Here is a 27,507-nt window from a genome sequence, read left to right on the forward strand (position 1 = left end):
AGTGGCTTACAGCCTCAGTCCTCGTGTTCAAGTGTTTTATGGCTGGCACTGGCATGTGCCGTTGCTTCCTCGCATTCAAGTGGCTTACAGCCTCAGTCCTCGTGTTCAAGTGTTTTATGGCTGGCACTGGCGTGTGCTGTTGCGTCCTCATTTTCAAGTGGCTTATAGCTGGCACAGGCGTGTGCCGTTGCTTCCTCGCTTTCAAGTGGCTTATGGCTGGCACTGGTGTGTGCCGGTACTTCCTCGCGTTCAAGTGGCTTATGGCTGGCACTGGCGTGTGCCGGTACTCCCGTGGCTCTGCGCCCCTCCCTTCCACATGCCGGGTTCTCTCACTCTTCCCCTCCGTACCTGTATGCACGTGCCTCCCTTGCTCCGTCTGGAGCCATGTGCTGACGGCCGCTCGCGCTGATTTTATGGGCCTCCTTCCTTCACCAGTGGCAGTGACTGTACTGCTCCTCCGTGTTCCGACTGTCCTGTCAGCGATGTTGTTCGGTGCTTCGTTGGAGCGCAGAGTCCCTCCTCGACTCCAGCGTCCTACCATTTCTCCCTTGTCCTTTCCTCCCGGCCGACGTGCAGGGTCTCCTCTCGGGCACTGGCTTGTTGCTGTGTGGCGGCATTGAGTCCCTCCTTGACTCACGCTGCCTTCCTCACGTTTCCGTGTCCTTCTTTTTCTCCAGCCGACGTGCTGGATCTCCTCTCCGGCGCCAGCCTGTTGCTGCTGTGTGGCGGCGTTGGGTCCCTCTGTGACTCTCGCTGCCTTCGTCGCGTCTCTGTTTCCTCCTGCTTCCGACACTCGTGTGTCGCCGGACCTGTTGGGTGTCCTGACCCACGTTTGAGCTATCATGCTGCAACATTTGGTGCTGTGGGCTTAGAAAATCCAAGATGGCCAAAAAGCCCACATGTGCGCCAGAATCTAGGAGAACCACGCAGTTTGTGCACACTAAAATGGTTGCCTAACTTGCCACCCACCAGTGCGAGCAGGATGGGGCGGGGTGCCATGAGTGAAAGGTGTGCCAAAGGAAAAACTGCACTTTAAAATCACCTTTTGTTTCCCTGAATGCCAGCTCAAAATGCCTATTTTCAAACATTGCAACACATCCAAAAATCTCACTGAACACCAGCGGACATCTGGCAGAATGAAGTATGTGTGCATACTAAATCTGGGAAGTTGAAGAGCCCCAAAACAATGTTCATAACAAGACTGGCTGAGCTCTGCAGGTCTGCAGCAGCCTAACTGAAACTGGATTTAAAACTACCAAAAATCGAAAATGTTTAAATTAACTGAGTGACCTACTTTGAGTGTCACATAGTTTGTCACTGTTGAAATGTTGTTTGTATTTTATTTTTGCAAAACAGACCTTTTCCTTAGAGCGTTCCTTTGAGGAGTGCTTTACAGCGTAACACAGCGTGGTTATCCGACCGGATATGTGTATCTGGTCAGCTGGCACACTGTATTAATCTGCACAAGTGATAGATCTAACCCAAACGTCCTTACATTGCATAAAGGGGGGGTGAATTGTCCAAGAAAGTGATTACATTGTCTTTTGCTGAAATCCTATCAAGTTATTTTCTGTACTGCATTTCATTCCACATTGCATCCATTTGAAACCATAAAAGTATTGTCGCTATCTTATCCATCCTATAACCACTCATCATTGATTATAAAGAAGTGTGCTAGTGCTGGACTATCCATTATTGATTACTGCTCAGATTAAGTGTGATATTCAATTATTAATTTATTATAAAGTGTGATATATATATATTGTTTAAATTATCAATAAACCTTTTAAACTTGCAAAACAGAACTACTTCTTGGCTCAGTGGGGTTAGGGAGATTCCAAGAGAGGGGTGTTATATAGGGCTAGTCATCCAGAACTCATGAACTGGACGTAAAGATATATCAATAGGGTTTCCATTCAGTATCCCAGACTAGGCATTGACTTAGCTGTAGTGTTGAATTGAATCCTCTTACCGACCTCTACACCGGTATCGATCCGCTGCTTGTTGCTGGCAGCGCCGGGTCCCTCCGTGACATCGGCTGCGTCCTTGAGAGTGGGTTTCCTCTTGTCGCCAGTTGTTACGGGCTTGTGTGGGCCCCAAAATAACGCATGGACACGATGTGCGTCTTAACTCCAACTTTATTTAACCTAGACTGTCTCCCTTTCCTTCCCGCCTCCCCGCCTCCCGCCTCCCCCCTCCTCCCTTTCACTTTCACTTCTCGCTTAAAGGGTCCCGTGTCCTTTTCCCTCCGTAACATTTGTGTGTTGAGCACAATATGATAGATGTATGGTTTCGAAAAAAAAGTTCAAGAGACTACACTGGTATGTGCCAGAAACCTCAGCGAAGAAGGAAGGCTTTGAACGGCACAGGAGCAAAACCATTGCAAACCTTGAGGTGAAAGTCCTGTACTTTCAGCCTTAACACTCCATTACTGCTGCCCGCTTCTCTCTCATTGAGGTAGTTTGTACTGCCTGCCATCCCCTCCTCCCAAGTACACTGGTGATGCCGACTTGCACCACCAGTGCTAAGGCAGAATGCTGCAAAAGGCAATCCCAGAAAAGTGCCCACACTGCCCTGGCAGAGGCACAGCAATGGATAAGGGCAGCTGCAAGCATGGCTGAAGGCAGACAGGAGGGGAAGGGCACCGATTACTGTGCCTATGGAGTGAAGGCATGCTCAATGTTCATGCTCCGTGGCCAGACCACACACTGGCCAGAAGTACAGGTACACTGACAGATGCAGAGAAAGGGCAACAAGCAGGGGGAGAGGGCAACCAGATGGAACCAAGCTCTAGATGTTTCCGCAGCACAGGTGCCGTCTGAGCTGAATGAGTGAAGTAAACTCTTAGAGGAGGACACAAAACAAACACAGAGGGATGAAGTACAAAATAAGAAACTCACATACTATGGAATGCTACATCAAACAAGAAAAACACAGCAGTGTACCAGACAGCAGGGAAAACAAACATGCTTTCAAAGGCATCATTCTCTCTTAGACAGCTCAACCCGATCCTACAAAATGGCCACTGCTGGAAAAGAGCTTTCAGCAGAATTCACTTGTTATGTATCATGGAGGACCTGAATAACACCATGGACCAATCTTTAATCCGTATCTTCAACAGCTCTAGCAGAGAGCTAAAGCTCTCTCTAACTAGACCTACACATCTAAAATCAAGTTGGCAGAATGCTGGTGATGGCAGCAAAGTGGGAGGGAACGGAGAGTAGGCAGAAGCTACATGGAGTTTTTTAGCAGGGGTTTAAACATTTGGGGGGGTAGAAAGAGGATTGTATACGGGAGTGCACTTTAGCAGCCAGCAGCTTCCTTCAAATGCAGTGCGTTATCCATGAATGTTTCCTGTGTTCTGAAGTAGCTGACTGGCAAAGCCCCGCAAGCTAGGTGCTACTGAATAGTTTGAACCATACCATGGCAGGGTGGACTGAGGTTTCTTTGTACGTAAAGTGCGCCCTTTTGCACATATATGTCATGTAATATTTGTATAGCTCCTGACTAAAAGTTGTATGGCTTTGAAGTAGTTTAGGGTGTCTGGGAGTTGATATGACTGTAGTGTGAACACATCATCAATTGTACATTGGAGGAGAAGGACATTGCGTGATACTATACATTTGCGATTGAAGGCACAAGACACTTTTATAAGAAATTATTAGTACTGCAATGCTACATTTAGCAGTTTTATGTACTGGGTATGGGGCATTGCCATAGCAGCACCTACGTGGTTGCTAACACGAGGACCGAATTTGGCATGAGACTCAGCTAACCAATATGGGGAAACTGCACTAGAAGGTAGAGTGAACAACTTAAACATACATAGTGTGATGGAATATCTGTTTACTCTTGGTGGAATGCCAATAATGTCATGCTCCCACCAGTGCAACAATCCTTGCCCAAAATCTGTGAGAAGAATCAGGCTTCTTTAATCTGAATATGTTTGTTTTGTTTAAGATAATAAATCAAAGAATCAAAGGTGGTCCCTAACTTAGAATGCAGAGGGAGTCACACATACTTCAAAAGAATACAGGCAGCCTGTCTACAGAAAGACACATGCAAACTCCCTGCTGTTGTCTCAACAATTATTTCATATTCGGTTCAAAATACTAAATCAAACATATTCTTCATAATCACACTAACATCCATACATAGAAAAAACAAATATGAATGAAAATTCTAGACAACGGATTCAAAGACCAAACAATGTAGATCCACACATTGAGGACATAGACATGGGACAGCCATAGACATAATAAGTAGAACAGTACTAGTTTCTGCACAGATTAAGATGAATTAATAAGGACACTGCTTAAGTAGGGCTATTAAATCTAACATAAAGATGACAAAGCCGGGTACATCAACTACAAAAATACCTGAGAATCTCAGAAGGAAGCCTGTCACTTATTCGGCATTGGGCTGTTTCATAACTTGTAACATCTTTTCCTCTAATGATTTCAAACCAGCAAAAGAAGAGATCACGGACCAGTGTTTGCTCATGTGATTTTCAGATCAGAATTGAGGAAACACCACTTCTTCAAGAATCAGGAGATGATCTGCCTCTGCCAAGAAGGCTGAAATGAAACCCCAGGTGACCTGAGAGTTTTACAGAACATATATGAACAACAAGGATGGAGAAGAACTCTAATGGATTTACCTATAGGTGGTATGTGGGGTAGGTTGATTGTGAGAAGAAGGAGGCTGCTGCGGACGCATGTTGTGCAGCTTGAAGAGGAGGGGTCAGCAGGGAAGGGGCACCCAGTGTGAGCTCTGCTATCATTCTGGCACTATATCAACCAGGGTACTACAGTATGTTGCTCCACACACAACATTAGGGAAAGACAAGTTTACTCATTCTCATCGCTTTAATCCCTCCAAACACTGTGAGACTGACACGAGCAGCCTTGTCTCTAGAGCAACATTTGGTGGTTTTGGCACCACCAAACACCTTTCCGTATGGCCAGGAGGTAGCATACTGGAGAGAGCAGGAGCTCACATGTAGTTTGGCAGAGTTGGGACAGTTTGATGGTTGGCAGCTCGCTCAGAAGAAGATGAACGATTTTAGCAAGAAAAGTGGAGTAAATACTCATATATAGTCATCAACACTTGTGTCTCATTCTGTACAATTTACCGTATATTACAGTCACCCTTTTGGCTGTAAAACAAAATACCTGGAAGACCACTCAAACAGTAAAGCGGCACTCCCATGAACAACTGTGTGAAGGCCACAGAAAGGCTCTTACAATGAAGGTTTCTAGTTTTCATTCAGGGACATCATTTATAGTTACAATATGTTGCTGTATCGACTCTGCATCTCACCACCCAACAATTAGTGTGCATGAACAGAAAAGGGGGAATGCTGAAATTACCTTAAACTCACTTGGAACCTGAAGTTTTGGAGAAGGGATTCCAATGGCGTAGTCTATTAAAACCATTGACATGATAGTGAGGAACACAGCAAAGTCACTGACTATGGAGCGCACCTGAAATCAAGAAACCAAATGTCAGCAGCTGCAAGTGAAATTTCCAAATTAGTGTCAGGCATTTCCCCTAGACCAGTTGTGCAGTATTTTATGCATTTTGCCCTCTGCTAGCAGTAACCCAATGATTACTGTCAAAACCATCATTTTCTGAAAAGTCATTGATCAGAGCAGCTACTTAATTGATCATGAAAATATGTCAAAATAAATATACGTATACAGATGCATTAAATTGAAGCATAAATGTTTAGCTACATGAACAGAAATGCTAACTAAAAGCATATATCAACTTGTAAACAGTGACATTTTACCTAGTTTAGTAGTATTATGGCAGGTGTGTGTGTTGTATATCAGGGGTATTAAACCTGCATCTCTTCAGATTGTTCCTGTGACTCCCATGATCCCTTGCAAATAACTATGCTGGTTAGTGCTGATGGCAGTTACACGCCAAAAAACTGTCCAGAGATCATTGTTGTTAAGGTACATATGTGGAAGTGAAGTAAAAGAAGCACTTGCGGTGGAAAGAGTAGATTTTCTTCATCAAATGGCAACGCTTGAAACAATGGCAATTGAGTGTGAGCTACTTTGCTGGTTAACATCATTAGCGTTATGGACCCAGGCTCTATGTTCTTTTAGCTCAGACCACAATGTCACAGACTACGACCCCCAACATTTCACTGATAGTCCAAATATATGTGTGTGATGTGAGGCAAGCAGTAGCATGAGTGGGCTACAATGTATGCTGGAAATGCATATGGTAGCATAATATGTCTAACTGGAGAGATTTTGCTCAAAGTATGGTGCTTGATATATTTGCAGTGGAATTATAATCACTCAGACAAAATTGATGCTCAATTTTTATCTGCGTTTGAAAAGAGGAAAATTCCAAGGTGCTCATTTTGAGCCGGACATAGCGCAAATGAGACTTAAAAGCCTTGCGTAAGATTTGTACGTCTTTCATTTGAGGTGCCCAGCATTTTATGTCATCTGTATGGCGGAGAGGAGGGGTGGCACGCAAGTCGCGTTTCCGCAGCTCCCTTCCTCTCCGCCAGAGAGATTCTCCAGTATTTGCGCTGGCATGCATTGTCCTGCTGTCGCAAACGCTGAGGATCCCTATGGAGATCCAATGTAAACACCACCTGCCATGCGTACACAGCAGACAGCGTTGACTCTATTTGCATGGCTGAGTTCAAAAAGGGACGTCGAAAAGTGGTGTACAGCTCGTACGCCACCCTTTGCCCTCACTTGTTGCACTCCGACATGCAAATGACAAACATTTGGCAGCCAAATTACAGGCTTAAAGGAAATGAGCTCCCGCGTGTTTTATTTGGCACTACAAACTGTCCTCCTGTAAGCACTGGCTGGAGTACATTCGCTAATCAGAATGAATAACAAACTCAATACATGTTATTTCAATCAATCAACTTTCTTTTATTTCATGCGCAGGCATAAAAGGTTCCTCCATAAGTAATATACGTTGTAAAACATATAAGAACAGTACCAGCAGCATTAAGTACAAGTTACCAAGTACAAAAAATACACAATACACAAATGCATACATAAACAATTACATCTCCGATAAAATACCTATACATTCATATGGTTAATATAAAAGCATTTCCCTGCTCCTGTGACTTCTTAACAATAATCTCAATAAAATGCAATACAACTTTACAAATCATAAGATAAAATCGTTTCACAAAAGTGTAATACGGCAGTAAGGAATTAGAGGGGAAATGCAAACGAATTGTGATAAAAATGTCAGTGCAATCTTAGATTGACAAGTTAACAGTTTGCGATTTTATTATCAGAGACCTCCTAAACCAAGCCCTAGATAAAAAGCATTAATCAGCATAGACTACTAAGCTGTTGGGTGAGTTACGACACAATCTTCCTACCTCATTCAATGTTTGTGCATGTCTAGCCAAAAATAAGGGCTTAAGAAATCGAACCCTGAAATCCCCATACCCATCACACATTGAAAGGAAGTGCTCAATACTCTCTGGTGCTAACTCGCTGGCTGGACAAGCTGACTCCCCTCCGTTTCCCCCACTTGCACAACCAACTTCTGCCAGACAAAATTCCCAGCTGCAGTTTGATATATAAGGCCCTGGTGCACTTGGGCTTCACAACATCTAGATACGATTCATAGCAGAACGTAGTCTTATAGTCCCAATATCTACTGGCTCTTGGATTTTGACCGATTTTCCACACTTCCTTGTCTTTCAATACTTTTGTCTCTAGAACCCTTGACAAAGAATGTATGTGTTCTGGTTCTGCCCACAGAGCTTCTAACCCCAGGTCCGTCAGTTGAGCCTTGATGTGTTGAAACCAGGGGAGCGTAATACCTCCTGGATGGGTCAATAATTCTAGCCTGCCTGGCCTGTAGGCCTCCAACAGCACACTAATGCGTCCACACGTGTGGTCTTGGTTAAACCTATATCACGCCCCAGAATAGCTGTTTAGGGACAGAGTTGTTGGTCGACCTGGGCAGCCCACTCACAATTGTCTGTTGCCCTTAAGCCTAAATAATTGGAGGTGTTCACCAGTTTTAATGGTTTCCCATTCTAGCTCTAGCTTAATTCTGGCCTTAAATGTTGCCTGTTTCCCCCTAAACACCATACGATTTGTTTTGCTGACATTTACAGTAAGCAGATTCTCTTTAAAAAACCTGATGAAGCTAGCCAACTGCGACTTACGCCTACCCTGTGTAAGGGACATCAAAACTGCAGCATCACCCAATAAAAGTATCAGGATTTTATTCTCTGCTAGGGAGAGGGCCTCAGAGGGAATAGCTAACAATTTCTTACAGATCCCATTGATGAATAGGCAAAATAACTTCAGGGGTTGGACTACAACCTTGTCTAACTCTCATTTCTACCCCAAATGGTTTGGTTGTGTTCCCAACCAGGTTTCACCTCACCACAGCTGTGTTATTCCAATTAAGTCCCTGAATGGCCTTTAATAGTAATGGGGGATACCCAAATCCTCCAAAACTTCCCAGAGTCTAGCCCTTGGGACTCTATCAAAGGATGTTTAAAGATAAATAAAAATGGTATAGTGGAACATCTTCCACAGGGTAATATACTTTCTACAGACCAGTTGAAGCTGCGGGCATTGATCAATTGTGCTTACATTGGCTTGTAAACCTGCCTTGCAGATGATATTCTTCAATCCAGGCCTCCAAGTCCCCCAGCGCCGCCCTGTCAAAAATCGTCCTACTTGCATCTGGCAAGGATATGGGCTTATAATTCTCAGGCAGATCCCTAGCCCCCTATTTAAATATTGGGACAATCTACAAAGCGGTCCACAAAACAGGCACTGTATTAGACTCCAAGATCGCATTAATAAGATTGGCCAAGTATGGTACCCATATCGGGTGGTCCGACAGGTAAAAATCATTTGGGATATGATCTGGTCCCGGGGCTTTTCCTGCTTTTGGGATATAAGTCCTATCCTGACTTCCTCCTGGCTTAAGGTGAGCTGCACAAACATTGTCCTACTCAAACTATCGTCATAAACATCAGAGCCCTGCAACGGAACCCACGCAGATCTATCCTCATGCTACAGGGCTGTGAAGTAATCTCACCAAATCAGTTTCGGGATACACCCAGCTAGAAGAGCCTGCCTGGAATAACCTCTGGCTCATGCTAGTTTCCAAAAACCCAGAGAGTCTTTCAGCTTCATAGCAGACAACAGATTGTCGCCCAAATTAGCGCCAGATGGGTGGAAAAGATATATGGCCTAATTATGAGTTTGGTGGTAACCGTGACCTTATTAAGGGCACGGCTACAGCCAAACTCGTTACTGGCACCGGCACCTGCAAATGGGACATTACCAGCCAATTACGAGTTGAATGGGACGTAATTGCCCATTTGCGGCTGCCGGTATGGCTGGGCTCCCGATTCCCATTCTGCCCCAGAGGGCAGAATGGGGGTGGGGAGCATGGTTGCACCAGCACTGTTGATAACGGTGCCGGTGCAATCACGAGTTCTGCTTGTGGGTGCCGCTCTGCATGGCTGGTCTGACCAGGCATGCAGAGCGGCACTCGCAAGCAGAACTCGTAATGTGGCGGCACGGAAAAAACAGCGCCTGTTGCACTACCGGCGCCGTTTTCACTGTACTGCCATATTCGTAATGATGCCCAATAGAGTTCAGTGATGTCATCAGAGGTTGGCTGCACATCAATTATTACATCAAGAATTTCTATATTTTGTTTTACAATTGATTGGGCATTTTATATAATGTTCTGTTTGCTAGTACTCTTCATGGAAAATGTGTAAATACTGTGACAAGCAAGGTCTTCGGGTGAATTTACACCAATGGACACACTCTAATATTGCAATATTGTCCTGGAAAATGTTTGAAACTAAGAAAATTGCAAAGGATCATGGATTCTAGAAGAAATGTCTGCATAGTAAATCAATCACACCCTCTACTGCACAGCGCTCCACGGCTTGCCAGCAAGACATGAACTACACTATAGAAAAACTTGTATTTTCCTACTTTACTTAATATGGCGATCATTATAAGTTTGCCAGTATCCCGCTTGGGATTCTGACGGGATACTGGCAAACTGGCCTACCATTACCGCTGCTTGGTATCCCATTATTACCGTGATATTACAGGCTTCAGAAAGGGCAGTAAATCCCCAATCCATGTAGTCCAATAGGACTCCATGCAGGGGATTGCTGCAACGTCTGGCACCAATAATACTGGTGCTTGTGCCTGAGTTACCTCCAGTTCTTGACTGGAGATGAATCAGTGAACCCCCACCAAATATTTGTCGGTCTGGGAAATGTTCCAGTCACAGAATTAATGGCACTTTCACTGGCACTTTTACCAGATTGGCAAACTTATAATGACCCACAATGTTATTGTAAGTTTCCATTGACTTTGAGTTGACTGATTGTGTAGAAAAATATATCCAGGGAAGGCAACAAGGACCCTAATTCTAATGCTATGATCACCATAGGAGTCAATCGGCCACAAACATAGTGGGAACCCAAGGCCCCAGTTCAGTTGAAAACAGAGCACATAGACCATCCACTCGGGAAAGCACAATCAGCCATCAAGTGCTTGGGGGGCCAAGGAGGGCCATAATATTTTTACATGGGGTATGGAAATTGTCTCCCAATCAGCGAGAATCAAGGGAAGTACTCTCAAATAAATGTCTACATTGGCTTTGTACTGTAGGGGCTGTACCTTTGTGTCCAGGGTTAGCGATTTTGAGCTGCCACAGAATGCACAATGAGGGTGACAATTCCCGTGACTCTGTCAAACTGGAAATTTGGGATCCAAGGGCGGGCAATGGTGTTCTGGGTAGGGCTGGGAACCCTGGCAGGTCTACAAACAGTAGGCTACTAATCGATTCTTATTCTTATCTGAAAACTGTCGGCCAATTTGGAAACCTCTTTCATTATTCCTCTTTATCTGGTGCAAATGTAATACTATTGGGTCCAAGACTAAATGGTAACCATTGTAGCTCAAAACTTAAGGGATCTAGAATGATTACATGTAAATAAAAAAGGGGGTTCTTTTTCTACTATGCAAAATGATGTATTCTTAAATTAAAGTAACTATTGTTTTGTATTAGGATGCACTTTAATGGTCTGATGGCCGAATACAGTTATTTGACAAGTCATCTTACTGTCATGCCTTTGGCTCAGTATCAGAGTCACTTCCTTGTTCACTACGAGTTCTGGTATTAGTGGATACAACAGATACACAAAACAGCGGCCACTGTGGTTTTCTGAAGACCTGGGATGGTTTGATCCCTGTTTACGCCACGCTGCTGGCATTCTTGGATGTGGGCACTTTCTTGCTTGCCCCATTTTGATTTCTGAGAGGCACATTGTGTGTGGCTAATGGAATCACTTGACTGCTTGATTGGTTGGTCTACATTCATGAAAGAAAACTGACAAAACAGGTGTGTATGCCCTATATACCTGCAATGAATGCACCTGGTTGCATATGCGGTATCCGAGGCTATTGTTATGGCTCATATATTATTCAAATTGTAACTAAATGTGCTGATAAATGCATTACACAATAAGCATCTGAATCTGACAGAGGTGCTGGACATTACTGGAACAATAGGTGCATGAGAGCTGGAATGGGCAAACTGCTGTTTGCATCAATTGGGTGAAAGTGTGTGCACTGTTCCCTACTTTGCATACTACATAAATTGGCACAGCCCCAGGATTTCTTATTATATAATCCTCTGCTATTTTCCCCTTCCGGTGCCTTCCAAACGTGTGACTCTTTACTACACTCACTCCAGTTTACAAACGCCCCCATTCATTTTAGAAAAATACGTAATTCAAGAAAACTATCACAGTGACAAAACAAGGAAATATTGATCAGAAATAATAAGGAAGGTGAGTGAACACCAACTATAAAGGAAACATACCAAAGTGAAAATAACATATTGATCAGAATTTATAACAATCAAGGTGAATACACATATTGCAGTAATTCATGAAAGCTAGAACAGTCACATCAAAACATTAATATTAGAGAAATAATAATAATAATAATAAAGGTAATTCAAATATTTTAATACAAACATTATTAAAGGAAAAATAAAATATTACTAATGCACGATACATGTAAATAAGTACACTTTAAAAAAAAATAAACCCATAAAGAATTATTAATAATAAATGAAAATTACAATATAATTGTGTTTACATTAGACACACAAGTGCATTTTACAAACGTGCACATGCAAAATTAAAATACAAATCAAATGGTTTACATTTAGCACACTGACCAAATGAATAGGCGCAACCTGGCATAGCCCCTCTCACTCTGCCTCTCCTCTTCTGCTGTACACTTTACACCCACAAACAGATCATTGGGCTAAGATAAGATAACATGAAATCAACATTTGTGCGTCCCAGTCTCCTCCACCCACGCCATCTGTTCCATTCCTCCCCAGAAGGTGGGGAAAAAGTACAATATGTTCAATATGTATCAATCAATTGTAAGTAATATATGTGATGATTAATTACCAGGAGAGAAACACAGGAAGTGGAAGGGTGTACTGTGATGACTGCTTGCTACCCTCTGTGGTTAGCATCCTCATCATTATCATGTTCTGACCTGGAAATAATTGGTTTGCGAGAAATAATTTCAGCAAAAATTGGTTTGTGTGAATATTTCTCTGCACTCCCTTCAGTTAGCTGGTAATGTCAGTAAAATCTCTTCTTTGATTACGGCAGCTGGTGCAGGGGTTTCAGACATGAAATGGCAGCAGCAGAACACGTCATACGTTGGTAACGTTTTACAGAAAACCTGACCAAGTGTTTGATGGCAAAGTCCTTGACATTTGTACAGCCCCACTTGCAGTGCATTTTGGTCACACATGTCATTGGTTTATCTTGTATTGATCATCGGTTTACGAGTTGTGGACCCTGCAGGATTACAAGTCAGTATTTTCTAACTCCATGTACATGTGAAATTATCTTAACCCCATTGAGGTGAACTCAGGAAGTATCAAGGCAGGTATCTAAGACATTAGTGGCTTTTTTCTGTTGAATACAAGTCAAAAAATAGAAAATAACATATTTGAATAAGGGTTTGGGCTGGGATCATCAGCCTACTTAATAGTAAAATATGCTTGGGTTTGCAGACTGAGCAAGACCTGTACATTCGACACCGTAGGCCTCCATTCTTGCAACATGGTGGCTGCGCGCTGTGAAAAGCATCACGGCTTAACCTGCTACTGATTACTTCTCGTGATTGAAACACCTCCCAGGTGGGGAAGACAGGGCCAGATTGGTCATGGCTAAAAACCCAATGAGGCAAGATGGGTAGGATAAAAAGAGCAACAGGAATCAGGATGTATTGGGTTGTTTGGATGAGGACAGAGAAGGAGGAGGTGGCAGCCCAAGAGATCATCGGTGGAAGGAGGTGAATTGTTAAAAAGGTGAGGTATTGGTTGGTGAGAGCAAGTAGCGCTATGTTATGAGCGTGCATGCAAGGCAGGCAAGTGCCATTTTTAGGTGGAGCATAGGGAGTGAAGGCAATGTGTATGTGAGAGTGAAAGGAGGGTGCATAAGTGGAAGATAGGGTTGTGGTGTAGAAGTAGTGCAGAGGAGGAGTATCAGAGTGGAGCAGGGAGTAATGTGTGGAGAAGGGAGCAGTAGTGTGGAGGAGGGAGAAGTAACGTCGTAGGGCAAAGACTAGCAAGAGAAAGAGATGCTCATTTTAATTAAATGTGTAATTTGATGTTGGGGAGCCGTTATGTTTGCACTGCAATATAAAAGGCTCCCTGCTACCAAATATTCACCATTTGCATGCAGGGGTGCAAAAGTGCAGGTCAAAAGGTGGCATACAAGTGTGTACGCCACCTTTTATCCTGCACTTTTGCACTCAACTGTGGAAAGTGAGTGAACACTGCCTGGCATGCTTGCATGACAGGCAGTGTTTACTTTTAAATGTGAGCGCTGCTTACAATGCTTGCATGGCAAGCAGCACTCACAATTAAATGCACTTCGGGGAGGATTTAATTTCAACTGGGAATACTGCTTAATATGAGCACATGGTAAGCAGAGTTCCCAATTGAAATGAAACCCTACCCATCATGCTTGCATGTCGGGGAGGATTTAATTGTCATTTTGTACATCCCCTGCTATACTCGCAGTTACCATGTACAATGGACCCCTATGGAGTCCACCTGCATTGTTCTGGTGCATAAATCAGGCAGACCCCATAGAGATCTCCAGCATTTGCGCAGACATGAAAATGCACACTAGCAAAAAAGCTGGAGCATGTGTATGGTGGAGAGGAAGGGAGGCACCCCACCTCTCTCCACCATACAAATGATTGAATACGAGCTGTAACGTAAATGAATGACACAAAAGCCTTACGCAAGGTATTTTCATCATTCATTTGCATTACCCGTTCATAGAACCTGAGCTCCAGAGTGAGAGACATCAGAGGGGCAGACGTAGGGAGTAGAAGGTGTGAAGGTCGATGTAGTTGGATGCAGCAGAGCGTAGAGGGAGGGGAATACAGAGAAAGGGAGGGGAACACCAGCGGAGGAGAGGAAGTGTGTCTGAAAGTGTGTATGAAAGGCACATCCCAAACCTCTGGTAGCTAATAACACACATGGTACAGTAGGTTCAGTTTAGAAAGCCCCTGAAGGAGTCTAGATTGAAAGGGAAATTGCATGAAGGTTATCCTCACAAGCAAGATAGGGAATAGACAGTAGGGGCCAATATTCTGTATATACTAACCCGTGGACTAGGGTTGTCTGGGTTAAGGTGGAAAATACTCTTTCTAGATGAGAGAGTGAGAGAGACGGCACGAGTGTCCTACGAACAAAATTAATCAAATACCTTTGCGCTGTATCTGGGAGTTGTGAGTGTTCTTTGAGCTATCTGTGACATGTGGTGTAATTGTGGGATCCTATAAGAACAGATTCAAAGGCAGAACATTCCTGAAGATTGGAAGGAAGATCTGAGTAAGGAGATTCCTGGGTGAATCTGAGTGCTCAGCCCTTGAAACATGAGATTTGGGAGATAAGAGTGGAATTATAATTACAAACTTCCAATCCTTAAGTAGAAGAATCAGCGTATTCCTGGGAATCTGCAAGGTTGGAATAGACAGATGACAGTTGACAACAAATATGGAAGCCCTGAGTGAGAACCACCCAGTGGAGAAAGACCCAAGTAAGTGGACCACCTAGCTAGCTCTGCCTTTCAGTACTGTAACAGTGCCATAGTTCAGCAGAAGAAGAGGTAGTAACACCCTCAGGTCCAGAAAAAGCCCTGGTTATACGAGAAACCAGCTCAAACTCTAGTTGCTATTTAGAGCCCTAGTGGAAGGTCAACTAAACATATGTAGGTAACACCAAGAAACCCTCACAGACATACAAGGTGTGATTGCCGATAGTTGAGAGCAACCCAAAGAACAACCGGCAATTCTATCAAAACTTGGCATCAGAGAGGATTCATCAGTATTCTTTGTAAACTTGGAAAGACTTCCATAAACAGCAGGGTGGCAGTGGGATTGCTGAACCAGGTACATCACCCCATTGTTGGCTGTGGAAACCCAAAAAGCATTCCAAGCCCTGAATCCAGATGGGAGCACTCCAAATGAGGAGCTGAAATGAGGCATCCTGGAGAGATTAGGACAGGATCAAGGGAACTACAGATTTTGCCTTTGTCTCCTCTGTCTATGACAGAGAGAATCTCCCAGACAGCTGTCCAATTGGGCTCGTCAGTTACTCAACAAATGGTTGGTAGATGAAATTTATGAAGAAGTAGCATTAGAATGATTCATAGATTTGCTTCTATCTACAAACAGCTATCTGGCAACTATATGAACCCACCTTTGACGAGGCAATACAAAAAGCGGAAGCCCACCAAAGAGTGAATTATGCCCAGGAATCAACCACATGGTTGCAGACCATTGGCCATAAATCAGCCATCTGAAAAAGGTAATGGGTCCAGCCCTAAAGAAATCAAGCCCCATTCCACCAGAATCTGAACCCAAGCCACGTCTTGCATCACTGGCACAATGGAGGAAATCTGGAGTTCCAAAATGTCCAGAGGTGATACAATGTTATGCATGTGAAAAGACTGGACACCTGCCTGAGAAACCCAAGGAGGAACCAATGGAGATTTGGTTTCTCCATACAGTCATCAAACGGCCACGCAAACACGCCACAAGCATTCTTGTCTCAATGAACCTTGTATGTGAGGACCAAGGAAGCGTTTCTGCCCACAAAGACAAAGGGCCTCATTACGACCCAGACGGTAAGGGGTCAACGGCGCCGTAAACGGTGGCGGCGCCGTTAACCCCTTACCGCCTAATTACGAGGTCCCTTTGCGGGTCCCCACCTTAACGGCTGGTTTTACCAGCCGAAAAGGAAGGAACCCGCAAAGGGACTTCCGAGGTAATTACGGTACCACAATTTGTGGTACCGTAATTACCGCCTTCCCCATTCCCAATGAGCTCTATGGGGGCAGAAATGGGAATGGGAAAGGGCCAATGGTGAATGGGGAATTACCGCCCCGCCAACCTTGGAATGGGGCGGTAATTCCGCCATCCACCATGGCGCAATCAGTAAAATACCGGCGTCAACCATGGCGCTAATAGCGCCATGGTTAACGCCTGGGTCGTAATGACCCCCAAAGCCTTCTAAAGTTCGCCCAAAACTGACAAGTAGGACAGACCCGGATAAAAAGTTGAGCCCTTACATGAGACTCATCATTGGGCAAAATTAAAATCTAAAAGCGTATCATGCATAGAAAGGCAATAATCAAGCACCTTTTTAAATCATTTAAGAAAATGCTCTTTAAATTGGACTGCATTAACATTATCAGATCCCAAACCATCCTCCATTTTCCTCCTGATGAGCCAGTACTCCAATTACTGGTGAAAAACGTGCAGAGGACCAGGGAAGAAAGAAAATCTTTATAAACATAAATCTGTACAAAGATGAACAGTATTCGAAATAAACTTTAAAATTACTTTTTACTGCAAAAACAAGTGACTCGCTTTTTGAATATCAATCCAGTGTGGTGTGATTTTAGCTGTCCACATTTCCCAATTTTTCTCTTATCTTTAAGTATTGTGCAAACACAATACTTGGACTGGCAGGTCAGTGACAACTAACACCCAATTCAAAACATGAGGTTCGCTAGAGGTCTGAATTATGTCTGCAAACACACACGTTACTCTCTCCAGTCATCAAACCCCTTCTGGATGCAGAGGACCGACTAGACTGGACGGAGGCGGAATACCTTGTGGCTCTGTTTCTTAAGAAAGAGTAGGGATCAGAGTGAGGAGCATGGACAGGATGCACTATTTGAGAAACCAACCAGGAATTCCATCTCCCCATTAGAGTCTAAGGCTTCCGTCCAAAGCTCTCCTAGACTCAGGGAACAAGAAATATGCTGTGTAGGCTAACATGATTGCATTAGAAGAGCTGCTCCTGGGAAATATATTGCAAATCATATGTGTCCTTGGAGTCCTGGATTAATATCCCTAAGCAAATATTACTCTTCACGTACTAGACCATGAAGTCACGATGCCCCTCATTGTAGACGAGGTTCTGTTGGATACAGATTTCCAACTATTTGGCCAATGTCTCTGAGAGTTCCTGAAATCAAGAAACCTTTCTTATGGGAGGAAGCAGTGGGTAAGACAATGAGTGGCCAGGAGGAAGATGACTTGGTGGAGAGGGTAGATGTAACAAGGACAGTAACCTGACCCTGTGACAAGGCAATAGGATCCCCCCTCAGCCTGGTGTGGGAGGCCTACCAGGGTGTAAGAAAGAGTCAGTCCTGCCCCCAGAGGTGGGTGGTGACATTTGAGAGACCCCCAATTCCTTTCCCATCCCCAAGTGCTAGTCTATACATGGGCAGTTCCCTTTGGCACCCCTTCCCCATGCCTCTTGACAGAAATGCCAGCCAGGTCTTCTCTCTCTTTTCTAGACCCAGAGTCAATGCTGCAGCAATATGGAGAAACCAGTGCAGAAAGCACAACCCACTAGTCTCCCAGGCTACCTACAATCCTCCAAACCAACAAACAGAGAGAGAGGCAGCAGGAGAAGGGGCAGCGCATCACTGCGGATGACTGACCTGCTGCACACCTCTCCCCTGTACTATGCAGTGGAACTGCTGCACCTCAGAGAACTGAGAGGGAGTCGCGCTCACAATATAAACGTACCTTGGAGATGTCTGCCTTGTGGCACACTAATAGAAACTGGGACACACTACACCATGGGCTGCCATTCTTGGAACACAACAGCTCTGTGTGATAAATTATGGTGGGGCTTAACATGCTACATATTATATGCAATGATTTTAACACCACTTCTGTGGGGAAGACGGCAAGATTGGATAGATCTAGAAACCCAATGGGAGAAGATGGAGGATAAAAAGAGCAACAGGATACAGGAAGTTGTGAGTTCTTTGGATGAGGTCAGAGGAGGTGGCAGACCAGGAAAGCAGCAGGAGGAAGGATGGTGGACTGGTGTGTTTAGTCAAAGTGTAAAAAAGTGAGGTGTTGGTTGGTACGAGCAAATGGTACTATGTTGGGAGTGACTGGAAAGTGTCTGAAAGTGCAAGGATGTTGAATGAGGGGAAAGTAGTGTGGAGTCATAGTAGCAGTAGTGTGGAGGAGGGAGTAGTACTGTGGAGGATGGAGTAGAATTGTGGAGGAGGGCGCAGTAGTTTGGTGAAGAGAGTATAACATAGAAAGGTGGAGGTGAGCAGGAGAAGAATTGGGAGTGATAGGAGGGACAGAGGAGGAAGATGTAGGGAATAGAAGGATAGAAGATGGGTGGAGTTGGGTTTAGGAGACGAGAGAGAGATGAGAATACATAGACAGGAAGAGGATCATCAGTGCATGACAAGAAGACGACAGCTCAGGCAGAGTGTCTGAAAAGCACATATCCAGTTTACTGGTAGCTACTAACACAAGTGGTCATGTGGAGCCAGTTTAGAAACTCCCTGAGGAAGTCTAGATAGAGAAGGCAATTGTCTTTAGGCTATTCCAACCATCAAGAAAAAGAATAAACGGTACGGGTCAACATTCTACATATACTAACCCAGGGACTGGGGAAGTCTTTGTTAGGGTGGTAAATTAACAAGGGGGGTCCTGGGAGTTTCTCTGCCAGACATTAGTCCTGGTTACGAGAGACTTACCCAGAGTCTTTAGCTCACTATCTTTCACAGAGAAGAAATATCCCAAACATATCAGTCTTTGTCCTGCCCTGGGGCAGTCCAGCACCAAAATGCTAGACAATTCTCCTCTGAACAAGAGTACCAGCAGCAACCCCAGACAAGTGTTTCGGTCTGGTTGGACCTCATAAGTAGGGTGGAGCTGTGCCTCTCTAAGAATAGTGAGCAAGGGGTCCACGTCTGGATTCCCCCTAGTAACTTAGGGTAAGACCCAAAGTTACTTAAATATGCAAATTAACAAGGGGGGTCCTGGGAGTCCCTCGGCCAGACTTTAGTCCTGGTTATGAGAGACTTACCCAGAGTCTTTAGCTCACTATCTTTCACAGAGAAGAAATATCCCAAACATATCAGTCTTTGTCCTGCCCTGGGGCAGTCCAGCACCAAAATGCTAGGCAATTCTCCTCTGAACAAGAGCACCAACAGCAACCCCAGACACATGTTTCGGTCTAGTTGGACCTCATCAGTAGGGTGGAGCTGTGCCTCTCTAAGAATAGTGAGCAAGGGGTCTACGTCTGGATTCCCCTAGTAACTTAGGGTGACAGAGGAGGAATATGTAGGGAATAGAAGGAGAGAAGATGGGTGGAGTTGGGTTCAGGAGACGAGAGAGAGATGAGAATACAGAGACAGGAAGAGGATCATCAGTGCATGACAAGAAGACGTCAGCTCAGGCATAGTGTCTGAAAGGCACATATCGAGTGTTCTGGTAGCTACTAACACAAGTGGTGATGTAGAGCCAGTTTAGAAACTCCCTGAGGAAGTCTAGATAGAGAAGGCAAATTTCTTTAGGCTATTCCAACCAGCAAGAAAAAGAATAGACAATAGGGGTCAACATTCTCTATATACTCTCCCAGATCCTCTTAGCCGTTGGCTGTATTTGGGAATTTTGGCATCACTGTCCTCAATATACCATAAAGGCACTCTTATAAAGTTGGTGCTCTCATCAAATCCTAACAACTTCTATTTCATTATTGCCATCACACCAGTTTTCAGAATAAGTTACCTGATGTGTAAGATAGTGGTGGCTACATCAATTTTGACCCACCACTTTAAAACAAAATGACCATCCATCAGTTGGAAAAGCAGTAAATTCTCTTAGACAAAATAATAAAATCTACTTTGAAATAACACAATTTATACAAAAAAAGTTGACAGTTTATGTTCCCATGAAAGTATTTACCTTTGTTGGAAAGTATCGGCTGGTCTTGAATTGCTTCAACGTGGACGACATTATGACCGTTGAAAAGAATAGGATCGATGACCAGAAAAGAACATCTGGGACGTAAGGACCATGATGCCCACATGCTCTTCCCACATAGTCTCCATGGAACTTCATGCAATCCTGAGGTGGAAAGCATAAAGATATCAGTGGTCACATAAATTGGATACATTATACCAAATGATGAAATAAAACTATAGAAAACAATCCAAGTAATGACAGGTCAACTGTAACTGTACAAACAAGAATAGTTGCTATTTTTCCTTAATCTGCCACATGTGTGAATAGAACAACATACAGACACTGAACAGATGAAGGTTTAGGCCAGTTATTCAAATAGCCATCACCCTTTTTGCACAAGGGGATACATGTATTGCGGTTTCAGGTTACATTTCATTAGAGAAGAGCAGCAGATATCAGCAGGTCACACAGTATTTGGTTTGGGCTGCATAAATAATGGCCTGTCCGCTATGCTGCTCAAATAGGATGTAATGCTGGTTCTCTGTGATTCTCTAGCAGGCCATGAGGGCTGAATGTCTACCAGGAAAGGGAATCATTGTGTAGATGTCTATGTCTTCATTGAATGTCTCCCCTAAATCCACAGTCAGATTATCCACCTCAGACTATTCGCAGGCGTGTTGCCTTTCACAAAGCATGCATGCTTTTTAAACATACTCTTCAATTCATATGGTATTTTCTCCAAGCATAAGTTTGCAGACTGCACATGCTCAAATAAATGGTTGCATGCACATAGGGAGATACCGTATTGTAGCTGACCAGAGTCATTGATGATGATTGGTTTCTAATAAGCCATCTATGCTGAGGAAACTCAGATTTCCTTCTCCTTCTCCTCCCCCACTCCTGAATTCCCAGAGTGAATCGCCAGCTGCCTCACTGCCATCCCTCACTGCATGGTACTATGCTGTCTGATGCTGAACTCTTTCTCCCAGCCTTCAATGCCAACACCCCTCTACCAACCCCATCTAAATATCAGGGCGATCTGTCCACATCTCACACCACTCTTCCAAATCCCTTATCTGCACCATGGTCCTAAGCAAACTCAAAATACCTCTCCTGCCTGTTCATAACCTATACACGTTTTCTCCCCGCAAAAAACACTCAAGTTGGCTGAATTCACCCTTTAGAACCACCCTACATCCTCTCCCACTTTGGCATACACAAAAACCCACTGGACACCTCTCTAATCAGAATCACTTTCCAGTTAAATTTCTAGTCCTTGTATTAAAATGTATCCATGGTCCAGCCCTCACTACCTGATGGATTGGGTTCGCCTCTACTCTCTCATCAGAGCTGTATGCTCTGCAACTCTCAACAGCATTGCGGTTCCCCATCCAACTTGCATCCCCCCTCTCCCACTCTTTCTCTTTACTGGCCACTCATCATTTGAATGCTCTTCCCATGAGTATCAAAGCAACATGACTCCCCTAACCACCCTACTGTGATGTTAAGAAATGGTATACATGTACACGGTATTGGTGTAAATACTATCCCTAGGCCTACACATACGCTATATTTATGTATTGCTCCTGTCACCCAAAGTCCCTTGCAGGGACTACTCCATTACACCTGCAATACATCTATCACCTTTATTTAAAGCTTAAAAAAATTATTGGAATGAAACATCTTTCCAGTGACTTTAGAGAAGTGCATATTTCCTCTGTGTGCCAAATGGGCTTTGCCAAGCTCAAAGTACTAAGGAGAATCTCTGCCATTCTTCCCTCCCGAGTCCCGGACCAATGTGGTTACTTATTCCATTATGGGTTGCATAGACTACTACAATGGCATCTACTTTGGGCAATCTGCCTTTTTGCTCCAGCGCCTGCAGGTTCTGCAGAACTCTGTGGCCCGGTTGGCTCTTGGAGCCTCAAGGCTGTCCCATTCTTTGGCCTTATTTTGCCAGTTGCAGTGGCTCCCAATTGAGCGCCTGATCAAGTAGAAGATACTGTGCCTTGTTCATCACACCATCTACAAAACTGGAATGGAATATCTGTGCTCCAGGCTGACCCGATATAAGCCGGTTAGAACCCTGCGGGATTCTTCACAAATTCTACTGAATTTTCTGAGCTACTGCAGGGCCCAAGCACGGGCCGATCCTTTTCAGTATTGGCTCCTACTCTTTGGAACTCTCTAGCTTTGTTTCTTCATGAGTTCACTGATCACCTTCAGTTTCATAGAAATCAGAAAAAAAAAACTCTATTCTGATGTCTAATAGGCCTATTCAGTTGGTCCCACCCTTATCTTTGTTGCTTAGCACATAGATGTTGTTTGGCCATAGTCTGCACTCTATAAATGGTCATAGAATACAATACCTGTAATCATTGCAACTCTGTGAAGGCACTCTGCAATGGGACGGCCTCTACTCTGTGGTATTTTCCTCCTTCTATGTACCACACTTCTGATTGAAATGTCTGGCCAAGAAATGAGCCAATTACCAAATAAATTGCATTGTGAGAAGTCTGTATGAAAATAAACTCCTTTAACACAAACAACTAAGCAATTATGTCCTGATAGTGTACAGGACTGTGTATACGAGTCAAAGTGCAGGTTTTCATTGACTCAGTAGGACGACTATAGATCCTAAGCCTACAGCTCCCTCTAGCGGTGACAACAGGCAAAGCTATGCGAATTGGACCACTGAATATCCTAAGGCAACAGCTCCCTCTAGTAGAGCATTGTGTGCGTTCGAGCAGCCTCTACTTAACATGACGGCATCGGACAAACATATATTTGGCCTTTCATTATATAGCAAGATGATGTTCACCACTCAACCCCACCTTAAAGTCCTGCACAAGATTGCTTGGAACCTACAAGAAATTGACTATCTGAAATCATTTTTATTCCCAGATACTCCACGTCAAGCCTACAGGCAATCAAATAATGTGAAGCACATGATTATAAAAAGTAGAGTGGCAAACCAAACAACAGAATCGAACAGTGTGAAATTGTCTGCACATCGCAGAAACCATGCAACTAACATACAAGAAAAATTTGAATCTCAAAACCGAATATTCATTCACCTGTACAACTGTTAATACGCAATGCGCTAATTGGGAAGCTGTTCTGAAACCGATTAATGACCACTGCTTCAGCATTAACCACATTCAAAATGATGCGCTAGATTGCAATCACTTTAGCCAGCGAGGCCATGAGTTTCAAAATCCTGAATAAAGCGTTTAAACATTTAGGACAAAAGACAACACATTGTGGAATGTATACAAATATGGATTGCTATTGTAATAAAATAAATTGCAAATTATGTATCACTAGAATCTAACCTGAACTTCAATCCCTCAAAGCACTTGTCTGCCAAACTTTCCAGCTATCTGCAAAAATACAGGACAATGGAATGGACTATCTTGTACCCTTTGGTTCCGAAGATAAAGGAGTTGCAGCTGCTGAATTCCACACAAGGTGTGTAATGTCCTGTTTCTATGTTCGGGCAAACCTTTTCCCTGTCCAATGTCGATGTCGTATTCATCTTTGCCACTGAAGAGCATGTCGCGTGACAGGGCGGAGTCACGGCAGTTCGTGCCTATGATTGCGATAAAGAGACACAGTTGCTCAGTGTCTCTGGCCTTCTTCAGGTATTCCTTGGTATGCTGATATCATGGTAATGTTCCGTCAAGGAACATCACATTGGTGACAAGTGTCTAAAGAGTCCACATTTGTCGCAAGGCCAACGTTGCACGGTGCTCTGAGTTCCAGGCACGTCAAGCCCATGAAACAGATTTCGCTCTGTGACGGTAGCAGGAATGGGTGATATGCGTGCCTTTCGCCACCTGCAGGCAATGCGAGGAGGACGTTCCAGACACACCCTGCTGCAGGATTTACAAAGCAGGCTTCATTCATTGTGGCGACCTTGAGGGGGAGGAGTATAGGCCTTGCATCATCAGCGGGTAACGTGAGGACGGCGTTCTCCACACCCTGCACCAGCATTTATACAACAGTGAATCTAAGGTATGGTGGAATATCATTAAAGGACCTTCTGGGGCCAGCAGCCCAGATTATCCATGCTGGGCCAAGACAGGTGGATTTCTTGGATCAGCCTCTGGCCTCCCATATAAGAATGAGGGAGGCCATGAATCCCTTCAACTACAGGCCGTTCCGCCTTTTAACATATCAGATACCAGCAATCTGGCACCACTATGGAACAGATGGTTAAAGGAACTTAATCTTTACACTGATGCTAGTGGTGGCAGAGAAAAACAACGCTTCAGAGCAATTCTAGTGTATTCTCTAGGGCCCATAGTACGGGACATCATGTTTGAGATGCCTGAAAGTGCTACAAAAACATTCCAATGAATTATTGATTCATTAAATGCCAATTTTGCTCCACTAAGAAAAGTGGACTACGAGAGACATATCTTTCACACCTCCACACAGGAGAAGGGTGAGACACTGAACACATTTGGCATAAGATTACGCAAGAGAGTCAAATATTGTGATTTTGATCCTTATTCAACAGAGGAAGCATTAAAATCACAGGTCGGCTGAGTTTCGAAAAAAACTGCTGCAAAAGACCTGGTCTTTTGAAGAAATCCTGATGCTCGCCAGGGCCACCATGGCGCTCTCTCAGCAGACAAACTGCCTAGTCAACATAAAAATCTTACATACAGAAACTGCAGCACCCATATGCCAGATGCGATTGTCAAAAAAACCAACCAACAGACAACAACGCAAATGCTACCGTTGTGGATATAATTTTCCTCATGTTGGTCCCTGTCCAGCGATTGGTCTCTCGTGTGATGGGTGTGAAGGTGAAAAATAATTTCCAGTCTGTGTGCAAAAACATCAAATAGGTCTAGTAATCAGCAGACCATGGAAGCTACAATAAGCAAGCTCATGGCCCTCTGTCCAGAAAGTGCAGGTCTCCAACCACCAGGTGGAAGAAATCGCCAGGAAGATGTCAGGAATCCCTGCAGCAAATCAGAAGACAAGCTGAAAGGAAAGACGAATACCACAGAGTTTCTACTTCAGAAGAGCAGAGAAGGAGGTCAACATGCCAAAAACTAAGATATGTAGCAGCCTCTTCCTGATATCAAGACGACTCTGATTCCTCGTCAAGTGGTGATCGCAAACAAGGGTATGTCCACGCCATCAGGAACAAGACCGCAGTGGAATATAGTCTGACTTTATTGCTCTAAGTAAATGATGATGCACGAGAGTTTGTGATTGACGCTGGGGCACCTGTAAATCTGGTAAATGAGGACACATATCGTGGGCTCAAAAATAATGGGGCACTGCAATCAGATGAGATATACATATACCCTTACAGATCTGTTAAGCCACTAGAGTGCAAAGGCATGTTCAAAGCCACAAGCACAGTCGGCAAAATTGGTCAAAAATGTTGTGAAAGGAGAGGTGCCAGGAGGCAGTATTCTCAGGTTCACATCGGCCATGCAAATGGGGCTAGTTCACATAGTGTATCAAACAATGACAGCCTACACCACAGACCCCAAAGACATTGTAGTCAAGATGTTTCCTTCACTATTCATAGGATTAGGAAAGCTCAAGGGAAAACTGATTAAGTTGCACATAAATCCTGACATCAGACCAGTAGCACGGCACTATCAGGGAATTCCCCTAAATATCCAGAAGCAAGTCAAAGACAAACTACAAGCATTGCTAAATCAAGACATCATTGAGCATGCGACAGGACCAGACATCATTGAACATGTGGCAGGACCCACCCGATGGGTCTCCCCCATTGTCACTGTGCATACAAAATAAAATGGGAACACAATCTGAATCTGCGTGGACATGAGAGCACCAAATCTGGCATTGAAAGAGAGAAGCACTTTTCCCCAATAATGGCGGACATGATGCATCTTCTGCCTGGGTCGAATGTTTTCTCCAAATTCAATTCAAACAAAGGTTATCAGCAATTGGAACTACACACTGAATCCCGCGACATTACTTCTTTCACAACACATTTGGGATAATTTTGATATAAAAGACTCAGCTTTGGATTCTCATTAGCATCTGAAACTTTTCAAAAGGAAGTTCATCAAGTATTTCGGCACATACCGCAGTGTCTTAACTACAGTGACAACATCTTAATATTTGGGGCAACACAGGAGGCGCATGATGAGACGCTGCATCAAGTGTGCATGGCAGTGGAATATGCTTATCTGACACTAAATGCAGCCAAGTGTGAATTCAGCAAACCCACACTGAAATGTTTTGGTCACTTATTTTCGAGTGAAGGCCTACAACCTGATATATACGAAGTGCAAGCTCTTATTGCCACACCTACATCAAGATCAGCAGTACGATCATTTCTGGGCATGGCCAGTTACCTCGGCAATTACAACTGTCTATGGCAAGCCAAATGCAAAGATGCTTCTGCGAATTGCACGCTGGGGGCTTCGGTTGCAGCAATACACATTTGACATTCTCCACTGGCCTGGAAAAGACAATAACCCAGCAGATTTCCTATCTGAATAGTACACAGTCATCCAAGGCGGATCAATACATCAACTACATCGTAGACAATGCACTCCCAAAGTATTTGACTGCACCCAAAATCATAAAGGAAATACATCAAGATCGAGTGCTGACGCAAGTCAAGGAGAAGGTAACATCAGGAAGATGGTGTGAATCACGCAAAGGTGACGCCAGCCTGTCAGAAGAAGAGCAAAGATATTTAAAACATTTCAATCATTAAAGGATGTGTTATCAGTCACTACACAAGGACTCCTACTGAAGGAGAACAGAATTTTCATCCCTGAGTCTCTGCAAGATTGCATGATTAATCTTTCTTATAGAGGGCACGGAGGGGTCATTTCCAGTAAACGACAACTTCAAACAAACGTGTGGTTCCTGCAAATGGACATCAAAGTGCAGAAGACTCTTGAAACCTGTCATCTGCAAGGCTGTAGCCACATGCGCATTCCCAGAACCTCTAAAAATGACACCAATGCCGCTGAAGGTGTGGGATGAAGTTGCGGTTGACATGTTTGGACCAGTAGCGAATGGCAGACATGTGTTGGTAGTCATGGACGAGATGTCTCGCTTTCCAGAAATACACATGGTTCACTAAATGGCAGAACATGCCATCATCCCAGCACTTGACAAAATATTT

The 27,507-nt window shown here is 44.0% G+C and overlaps 1 protein-coding gene across 8 annotated transcripts in view; it reads right to left on the reverse strand.

Moving 5' to 3' along the window:
• SLC4A10 (solute carrier family 4 member 10) overlaps nucleotides 1-27,507 on the reverse strand; it is a 1,479,043-nt gene that overhangs the window by 159,561 nt on the left and 1,291,975 nt on the right. For all 8 annotated transcript variants that reach the window (XM_069616332.1, XM_069616329.1, XM_069616333.1 and 5 more), the window contains exons 16-17: nucleotides 20,364-20,525; nucleotides 5,373-5,486 (exon numbers count right to left, since the gene is read on the reverse strand). In XM_069616332.1, coding sequence (XP_069472433.1) covers nucleotides 5,373-5,486; nucleotides 20,364-20,525 — 276 coding nt within the window. The remainder of the gene's footprint in view (nucleotides 1-5,372; nucleotides 5,487-20,363; nucleotides 20,526-27,507) is intronic.

Source organism: Ambystoma mexicanum, chromosome 9, assembly GCF_040938575.1.
Source record: "Ambystoma mexicanum isolate Mex_15411 chromosome 9, UKY_AmexF1_1, whole genome shotgun sequence".
Classification (NCBI taxonomy): domain Eukaryota; kingdom Metazoa; phylum Chordata; class Amphibia; order Caudata; family Ambystomatidae; genus Ambystoma; species Ambystoma mexicanum.